The 10,707-nt window shown below is 36.5% G+C and overlaps 1 protein-coding gene across 1 annotated transcript in view; it reads right to left on the bottom strand.

The window, feature by feature from the left end:
- Positions 1-473: 473 nt before the first annotated feature.
- Positions 474-10,707, bottom strand: part of LOC140147499 (cGMP-specific 3',5'-cyclic phosphodiesterase-like) — a 37,199-nt gene continuing 26,965 nt past the window's right edge. The window contains exons 4-7 of the mRNA XM_072169279.1: positions 5,439-5,548; positions 3,140-3,227; positions 1,177-1,277; positions 474-495 (exon numbers count right to left, since the gene is read on the bottom strand). Of these exons, the coding sequence (XP_072025380.1) occupies positions 474-495; positions 1,177-1,277; positions 3,140-3,227; positions 5,439-5,548 (321 nt within the window). The remainder of the gene's footprint in view (positions 496-1,176; positions 1,278-3,139; positions 3,228-5,438; positions 5,549-10,707) is intronic.

The raw sequence follows: 10,707 nt of genomic DNA, 5'->3' as shown, positions 1-10,707 counted from the left end.
CCCATCCCTTAATCTAGCTCTCAAATGTGCCAGGAATAATTATATTCATGCTGTGTATCAAGCCATGCTGTATTTTGTATGCCTAACATGCTTTTTCCCTTTAGTGAGCCATGAGAGTAAATGCTAAGGAAATGTTTTTGCTATTACAGACTGTTCTCTCTCTATATGAAAAGTTGATCCTGAATCACTGCATCAATGAACAATGGACTGGTTTATATGCCTGATAAGACCTTGACATTGTTCGTTTACCTCAAGGTAAATCCATTTTCATTGCTCTCATTTTGTATGTAAGTCAAACACAGACACAGACTTTGTTGATCCATTTTGAGTGTCTAGCCTCCATGTTAACTAGTTAGCTTGCTATAAACCTTATTCTACTTCATTCTGTATCTTGTGGAATGTGTATTTAACTCTCTAATTGAGCTTTTTGGAGTAGAGACACCACATGGCATTACATTTGGTCAGTTGAGCAGTTAAAAGCTGCTATCAGGATATCTGAACAAGGTAGACATAAAATAGTGCCAATGAAAGCATTGTGATTGCAATGTTTTAAACATGCTAACTCCTCTGGGTCCTAAAATTCAACAAGCTATTATGGGACAGGACCGTAGCAAGGTTGAAAAATGTGAGGCGGCCATCACAAATGTGGGGTGGCCAAATTACAAATAGATGCCCTAATTGAAATAATTATATAAAGAAAAACATAACAAATTTCTCAAATAGTGCAGCAGCCATTGCATCTTGCTATGTTGAGTGTTCATCTCAACTATAGCAACATACGTAATGAGTGTTCATTTCGAGCAGAATCTGGTAAAATCAGTTACCTGACAGAATAAAGCAATTCCTATAGCAGTAATTTTGGTAACTTGTTCGCTGACCCAGATTCTGCTTTCTGCGATGGCATAACAAGGAGTCAAAACGGAAATAAGTTTAACAGGCATTTCATTGAAATTGGCAATGCTTAAGGTCGTTATCTGTTGTCTGTGAATCTGTTTTTGAGCCCCATAATCCTCCAGACCCCAAAAAATCATAGAGGGGCCAAAAATAAAACATACCCCAAATATTAGGGGTAATGTGCTCAAACTACTGCTTGTCAAACAAGACTTGAATTCAGCACCTAATTATTAACTACTGGTACTACTGTAGATTGCTCTGGTACCTGTCATGTTTACTTACTTGAAGTACAAAGCCAGATCTGTAGATAAAATGGCTGTTTCCAACATAGTAAGAGCCACCCTGTAATCTTCAGCTGACAAAAATTGGAAGATGTTGTTTCCCTGGAAACCAAACAAACAAAATCAAATTTAATGAAAGCAATCAATTAAAGGGAGTTGTCAAATTGGTTTGTACAATAAAAGGTCACTGTTGGTTTAACTTAGCTAATAACAAATGTAATGTTTACTTTACAATGTAGATACTATAAAAAGAAATCCATCTCTTTCTATTTTGAATTGAAAATGCTCAAAATATAAAATGACAGGCCCACTAAATTGAAATTCTTATTTTACCACACAGATATACATTAATCATTCTGCTTCATGTATACTTAAAGCTGACACAAAGTATTGACCCATATTTATCAGCTTAATAGCGTAAGTTTCACAATTCAAATACAACACAATATCCTCTGGCATTGTCTTTGCTGTGATCGTATCACTTTAATCGCATCATCATTATCCTCAGTGCAGCTGTAATTGTAATATTGAGTTTAGAAGCAGTATATGTGTCAAAGACATATCAAGGTCACTCTGACTATTGATTTGTTTCTCTGCAATTAAAGATCTTTGCTAAACACAGCCTCAAGATTTTCCTGTTCTCAAAATGTCTTATTCACAACATGATTGTAAATGATTTAAAACACAGAATCAATCTAGGTGTTACAGGAAGGACAGGTGTTATGTCATGTTGTACCATCAAGGCTATAGGATATATCAAGGCTATAGGATATATCAAGGCTATAGGATATATCAAGGCTATAGGATAACTTGTCTTATATCATACAGCAGCTTCCTGTTTAATTCATCAAAATTCTCTTCCCCACCACACCTATTAATAGCACAATTACATTTGAGAAAGCGCACCACCATTAAATGCGTCATCGAAATACACAGGGAAAGACGCACTTTTGGATTGCGTTTTGGCAATTGAAAAACGTATTTCAGCTATCAAAATTGGTATCAAATTAAAGCTGATCATGAATAGAATATTATTCTTTCAACGGAATATATTGCTAACCGCCGACTTTTTTTGCTATTTTGGCGCAAAGAATAAATGTGCAAATTTAACCATAAAAAATCACTCAATTTTCGAACACTCCATCTCTGAAATAAAACATTGGGACTTTTTCTCATATTTTGTCATGTAGACACTTGTCGGAAGCAAATGAGCTGAAAACAGGCAAATTTACGTTTTGAAAAGCCCCAACAAGCTCAAATAAGCGGTGGACTATGGTGGTGCGCCTTCTTGGGGAAGACAACACTTGTTACTCTTCTACAACATAAAATAAAAGTGATGATAAAGAGCAACAATGTCATTTATTTGTAGTTAATTCCAGAGTGAGAACCATGAGTGACTTGATGCATGGATCTCAAACTGGAAGTACACAAAGATGTGACATTGCCCTTTTCTATCACTAATCATAAAACTTCTGGCTCTGATAGCCCCTTTAGCAAAATTTCTTTTCTAATGTTAAGTAAGTAAGTCAAGACCAAGGAATGATATCATGATTATCCCATTTATCTAATGGTAAAAACATACCACCATTTGGTACACCTTTAAAAGTATGATCCCAGAGAAATTCATTTATCTACATTTATATTTCATCTTTCATGATCTCCAGATGTTGCCATGGAGATACCTTTTATCATACAGTTATCATCTGGTACAATCAATTCTGTTCATATCTCAACTTCATTGCAAGGTTTTCCTCAAAATCAATTGCGGTTAAACTGTATCAGACATAGATATGTTACAAGCATCTACAGTAGCAAATGTTTTATCCTGACTACAACTTGAGGCAGATTTGCAGATTGACTTCTTTGTGCGTAAAAATGGAATAAATATGCATGTCTACAGCCTTTGGTTAGACTCTATAATAGCAAGGGGAACATTACTTCAATCAATACAACTCTAAAGATACCTCAGTCTGTAGAATCATTATACTGTGATCAAAGTGATGGTGTTCCATGGTGGATGTGCTGTACAGTTGTGATAAAGCTGACTCTGTTCTGTGGGCAGAGATAACAAGACATGTAAAACAATGAAAACACATTTGTCATTACAGTAACTGTTTACAGGTAGCAATTTGACCCAAATACATCTATCTTCTAGTCATCTTGTTCTATAAAGATTTCATGGTAAATACAAGCTATGCATGGATTATTCAAAAGGTTCTGCATTAACACTTGCATGTCTGCATCTCTCAGCGGCATCCCTTTATATTGTTCATGATTGTAAAGTTGGATCTTTAATTTAGTTTTAGTACTCTTTTTTACAAATACTGCTCAATTTTAGCTTTTGCCTAAACATACCAAAGATAACATTTTTTGGTTATATGAAATCAAATATTGCAGGCAGCAGACTTGCCAGAGGGCTAATGATATCCTTGATCTCCATCTAAACTCTGTAGTTTTACTAAACAAAATACACTGATCAAATTACACTAGGCAAACTTGAGAGGTTTCATGTCTAATCACATTCTTAATTAGAAAGGTATATGAATTAATGAGAGATTTGAGAACTAATGAGAATGCGCATGTTTTAAGATGTTACGCTATAAATTGTAAGGATTCAACTTAACACTGTGAAGACTAGTGAAGTAATACTAGGTGTTAATGATATTGTAATTGCCAATCAGTCTGAATGATCATTCCATTGGTGCAAAATAATGGAGTGAAATAACAATTACATTTTGTTACTGGTGTGTTAAGCTGGTAAATACATTCAGATTTGTGCCATTTGCCAAATAAGTTGTTATTAGAGGAATATGAATGGTGTAGTTATGAATTAACTTTGTCAGAGATGATGGAAAGCAATGCAATATTACAGTGTATGGTGAGGCTTTTTGTCATATTTACTGTAATTAGCACTAATTATGTATAAATATGCAAAAACTTGTTGATACCCCTTGTATACGTGTGCATCAAATTGGTACTAAGCTTGGAAAATTTTTATTTATTATAGTAACTCACACAAAAAGAAATTCCATGGAAGCAAACCAATCAAATTTGGAACAACATAAAATAAGATTTGGAACAATTATCATTCAAGTCTAGTTAGCTAAATCAATAAGGCGTTCGACCATGGTATGAGAGGTTGCATGTTCGAACCCTGGCGGTGGCTTAGTATACTCTTGTGGAAAATTGAGTTTGCTTGAAATTCCCCTGGACAAGGAACTTATTGCTACTTGTTTCGTTGTAACCCGTACAAAACTTGGGGAGCTGATCCTGGTTGCGAAGGTCAATTTGTGCGCTCGTTGAAGTCCCTGAGTTGTTGTTAAATGGTTTATGGAATGATGTGGGGCAGTAGTGGTCAGCAACAACCTGTAAAGTGTGCTGAGGCTTTTGGATCAATGTCTAAGCATTGTGCCTGTGTGTAGCGCACTATAAATCAATTAGAGCAAGAGATCTCTAAGTCTTTCTATGCACTACGATTTGTGGCCAAGGAAGCTATGACATCTGGCTGAAACAAGTTATCAACATCCCCCAGTAGCTTCTGAGTATATAAGACAGGTATGTTCTCTGGTGACCTGGTCTCCTCTTCACATGTGGTGGTGTATACAGGGTGTGTTTTCTACAGGGTTCTTCCTCTGACATCCTGAGAATATGTGCAAGGGATTGTAGTTGTTGTGACCGCATACATTTGATGAGAGGCTCAGTATTGGTAATTGCATAGATCTTGGCATTACTGATATGCTCAATCCGTTTGATGTTGAGCAAAATTTTATAGCATAATATTGCAAAAGCATTACAATCTTGTTTTCCATATCACCAGATATTACCCAACATTCACAACCATAGAGCAATTACTCACACAGGTTGTGTGAAACAACATGATGGACTTCTCCAAAGGCTTTATAGTTTCTAAAAAACTGATCAAAGTGCCTTTTGTCTGGTTATCCCGTCGCTGTTTACCAGATACCAACACAGATCCTAGGTACTAAGCTGGATGAGACATTGATTGATAAGCTCTCCATGTACTTTCGAGTAGTGGCTGTGGGTTGCATTTAATAGTCATGTACTCTGTTACTGTTATGGAGACACTGGTGGTGAGAACAAGACCTGCTGCAGCTGCTGTTTTGGTATGATGTGACTGTGCCAATTGGATGGAGATTCAAGCAGTGTAATATCATCAATATCAGGGACATATAGAAAATACATATAACATAACATAACATAGGGCAGTAATGATACAATATTTTGATAGGAAACAATACTTACTTCTGTTGGAATGCATTATTAGTTCCCCTGTGGTCCAGATCATGGCATAAACAAGCCACTAACAGTACAAACAATTCCAGCTTGGACAAAAACTTCTCCATCTTCCCAGACTGTAAAGAGAGATTGAAAACAATCACTAAAAGGGTAAATATATGTATTTGTGTTCCCCCTTTTCAGCATTATCTTTGCCCAAATAAAGTACAAAATGATGCATGAGAATTATACAGAGAGACAGGCAGATATGCAAAAACATGCAAAATAGCTCTATTTTGTTTTAATGTAAGTCACAAAAACTCTCATGTAATTCTAAATCAAACCCTCTGCATTATTCTACGTCTGTGCAGACTATGACATAGTTTCTGGGAATTAAAGATTCTAGAGGCAATGGCTACTTAAGCTACTGTCAAGCAGCCACACACAGGTGCTTCATCAGAGCATGGGACATTCACCTCACATCCCACCACCAAATCAAATGTTAGCAATGGAACAGACTTTGCATCAGCTATACAAGTACACAAGTGTATTTCTCATGAATTTCTAATTGAAGTTACCCAGATTAGATCAACCTGCCACGTGTGAAGTCCAATTTCAATGAAATATTCATCAGAGTCCTTGCCCATTGGCCAGGATTAGTCCAGTTGTATCATTTCAACTTCCCTGGATATCTGTTGATAGTTTGCTTCATGTTTGTTTTATGAGTGGATATCCTGTGTGAGATTTTACTTAAAGGCTGGCTCAAATTTACACAAAACATCTGGGTACTGAAGTAACAGTTGCGTTATACCTTGCTGAAGCCATCTACAACACTAATGAGTGAATGTTCTCAGTCATCCAGTAGTTTAAAGAGAATTTTGGAAATAAATCTAATACTGGAACTTACTTTTTACAACTTTGCTAAGTTGCATCTGGAACCACCAGACTTCATCAGGCAATTGACCCGCTGGACTGGACATGTGATAGACCAAGAGGTAAGAGAGGGGGACTCCTATCACATGACCAGTCCAGTAGGTCAGTTGCCTGATGAAGTATGGTGGTTCCAGACACAATGTAGCAAAGTTGCAAAAAGTAAGTTCCAGTATTAGATTTATTCACTCCTTCCCTAAGACATTTTCAAATTTTTCCGTTACCAATGGATCAAGTGTCAAATCATTTACAACATTCCTTGTCCAAGCTGTATGCAACTCTTTCAATTGCCAATGGGTCAAGTGTCAAATCATTTATAACTCATTGTCCAAGCTGCAACTCTTTCAATTGCCAAAGGGTGAAGTGTCAAATCATTTATAACTCCTTGTAAAAGCTATTTGCAACTCTTTCAATTGCCAATGGACTAGTGTCAAATCATTTGGAACACTTGATCCATTGGCAATTGAAAGAGCTGCAAATACCTTGGACAGAATTGTAAATGATTTGACCTTTGACCCATCGGCAATTGAAAGAGTTGCAAACTCCTTGTCCAAGCTATTTGCAACTCTTTCAATTGCTTGTAGCTGTAGCAAGAATAATCTATGAAAACATTAAACATTACAGTACAGGTTCTCAACAGTTCTCTACTCAGCAAGCTCAGTTTTTTTGAGTTTGAAGCACAAGCATTTAACAGGTGTGGTCTAGGGCCAAAGCCAATGAGGTCAAGGGAGTAAGGTCCACAGAGAAGCTCTTGACTTTTAACAAAATTTCGGTTGAAAACTAAGGCCACAAGATATGATTTTAACAGGACACAGAGGCTTCTGAAATCCACACAAAAAACCAACAAATTCAGTGACTTGAACACAACACACACAGGAACATACAATCCATTAATGTAAATTCAAAATGTCAAAACGGTTTTTTAACTTACTGATTTTAAAAATTCATTTCTTTTTTTGTAATCTTTTTTTAAAACTATGTTCTCTTGGCAGTTCTTCACAGCCCATCTGACCTGCTTATGAATTAAATTTTTCCATCATGCTTTAACAAGTCTATAACATTGCTTCAACTTCAATCCTTAATTGTGTGAAAGAAATAAGACATCACGTTTCACATGTCCAATAACAGTAGTACTCAATTCAAGTTCAAACTTGACTATTCCCATACCCAATAAACATGGTAGGCAAACCAGTTTGGCCTTTATGAGACACCTGCAACAAGCAAGAGGCTCAACTACTAAGCAGCTTATCCCCTTACCCAAAATGTCATTTATTATTCATCAAAGTAAGCTATGACACAATAAATGATTAAATGGTAGCGGATGAAAGCCAGCCACAAAATGAATGCACTTTGAATATCAACTTTGTTCACTTGCTCTACCTTTGTCATATGTAACACACACACACACAACAAAATGGCATTTTTTCCCATGAGCAGAGCAATCATTCTTAATACACGTCTTTTCTAAGCCTGGGTACGTGCATGTCACAACTTGGATATGAAGCCCCTCAGTCACGTCGTACATCTCATCATCAATTTCTTCTGCGTATCTCCCTAACCTTCATTACTTCATCTCTTTAATGGCTGTTAGAGGAACAGACTATTTCACAATTGTCACCAATATAGCAGTTTGAATGCTTAAAACATGTAGACTTCTTGAATAAAATGGGCTTACGTGTACCTAAATAGCACAAGGTCAAAGTCATAATGGGGGTCACCAATACAAAGTGATATGTATATTCTGAAGATGAGACTGTTTCCATAAAATATATTCTGTGCAGTGCTCCTATTGCCGCCCGCGGTTAGCATGGAATTCAGCTACCATTTCCTGGGTGGTGCAAAGCAAAGTGGTACTCCATTTTCTTAATACCTGATATCCCTTAGATGGATTCAGGCAATTTGTTCCCTAACCTACATTTGCGGCCTGCAATGCTTATGGTTTCATCTCCTGTTGCTGCATTTTTCATGCATGAATTTAACTTACTTTGACCATTTTACACCATCAAGGAGTTGGTAGTATAAATCCAATTTTACTGTGTCTATGTGAGAGCAACAAGAGAGAAAGGGAGAGAAAGGGGAGGAAAAGAGAGAGGTAGTAAGGGAGGGACAAAGAGACGAGAGAGAGAGAGATGAGAGAGAGACAAGATGATGAGAGAGAGAGAGAGAGAGAGAGATGAGATGAGGAAGATATAGAGATGTGGGTGTGTGGAGGTGCACCAGCAAGTGAGGACACACACATGAGAAATCTCTGTGCAACAGTGGACACACAGGAAACGTAGATACCTATTATAATGGTTCCTAGACTGTTTGTCTGGATGTAAAACATAAGAAAGCATATATAATAGCTAATGACTGCAGTTGCCTGTGTAGGGAGAGTCCCCACCTGGATAATAAAAACTTAACCATGTCCACGGTATTTAAAGGTGAACAAAGCATGCAAGTCCATGGTTGGATAGTATATCTATTGTGTTTTACACATACTTATTTGCAGGTAGAAACACATGGAGGTGTTTGCGTCTGCTACAAATGTGTTTGGTAGGTTGTTATGTGTGTGTACATGTATATTTAGAAGTAGTTGGAGAAATGACATCACCACCTTTATGAGTGCAACAGCTTGGGCATCAGCGGCTAGGAATAGAAGTAGATGGTAAATGCTGGAGTAGGACTTCACACAGCAGTGGGTGAAACAGCCTGATGAGTGAGTGAGTGTACATAAATTTATACACATAATCAACTCTTAAACTTTCCTACACTTTTCCTGACTGTTCCCGACATCTCCATCCAACAACCTTACTGTCCATGCTCCTTACACCTAGTGACTGATGTTACACTCAAATGTCAAATCTCATCTTTTTGTGTTGGTTGGTTGGTTTAACCAGAGCCTAAAGCTTGCTAAGTTTAAAACATAACTTGTTTGGAATCAGTCACTGCACTCTTTCTCTCCATGGTAATCAGATCTAATATATCACTGCTGCTGACACAGACACCTGTGTTCATGACAGACCTGTTCTTGTAACGATGCACTAACAAGGATACTATCATGGCTCATTGAGTGGGTCACATGTAGGAGCAATTATTTATTATTTTATATGCCATGAAATGAAAACAACCATATGTTTACTTGCATATGCCTGGTTTTGTCAATGATTCCATCCTCTGCTCAGATGAGGAAACTAATTTAAACAAACTTACCATCTCAAACATCATTCTTAGAATTCCAAAAGGAAATCAATACAGCAGCAAATCATTGAAAATGAAATGGATAGCTTAAGATTCAGGTCACAAATCCAAATGCATGAAATAAAAAATCAAAATAAATTCAGGTCGCAAATCCCAATGCATAAAATAAAAAATAAATTATTCAAATGGAGACAAGTTTGAGGAAGTTCTGGTGCACAACTCAGGAAATGTTGATCCCATTGTAAGCTTCATATCTCATCATCTGATAGAAAGATTACCATTCACTTCATGCATGTTGCAATACTTATTATATCAAGTATGAATCTACTGCATAGATTATAGGCTAACACTGTACCCATCAAAAGTGCCCTACATTTGTTACACCTGTTTGTGAATGCGACTTGTGACTCTTAACTGAAACGTCTTTGATATGAGGATACAAGTTGTAACCTACATTAAGTAGAGACCTGCATTAACATTTTACTGTAATTTGTCACTTTAATGGAAGAATGTTAATTGAGACCATATATAATATGGCAAGACTGTAAAGTACTTAACTATACAAACAACTTCAAAACTGGGTGAGAATAAAATCTTGAGGTAAAACATGAAATATGTGGGGCACTTTTACAGAACTAGATTCTATTCGAAGAAGAGGATAGTTGCAATATGAACTGGAATAATTCATTTCAGATGAACGCATCATTCTAAAATACAGTGACCGACTTTAAAACAATCTAAAATAATACATCTGAATTTATATCACATTATTAATCAAGAATCATCTCAGCAGTTGTTGTTTTTCAATAGGATTCTATCCACAGTGCACACACCAATATGTTCACTTTTTAGTAGACAGCAAAGTAAGTTTTTGGCACAAAATTTAGGGTATCTACAGTATATAGCAAAATGTAGTGAATAGAGATGCTATCTACAGTAGATAGCACAATGTAGTGAATAGAGATGCTATCTACAGTAGATAGCACAATGTAGTGAATAGAGATGCTATCTACAGTAGATAGCACAATTATTGTCACACATGTTATAGTATATTAGTAAAAACAATTGCTATCTACAGTAGATAGCAAATGTAGTGAATAGAGATGCTATCTACAGTAGATAGCAATGATGTAGATGAATAGATATGTTATCTATCCAGTAGATAGCATGATGTAGTGAATAGAGA

This window comes from Amphiura filiformis, chromosome 3, assembly GCF_039555335.1.
Source record: "Amphiura filiformis chromosome 3, Afil_fr2py, whole genome shotgun sequence".
Taxonomy (NCBI): Eukaryota; Metazoa; Echinodermata; class Ophiuroidea; order Amphilepidida; family Amphiuridae; genus Amphiura; species Amphiura filiformis.
This window is presented reverse-complemented; position numbering and strand designations above follow the sequence as displayed.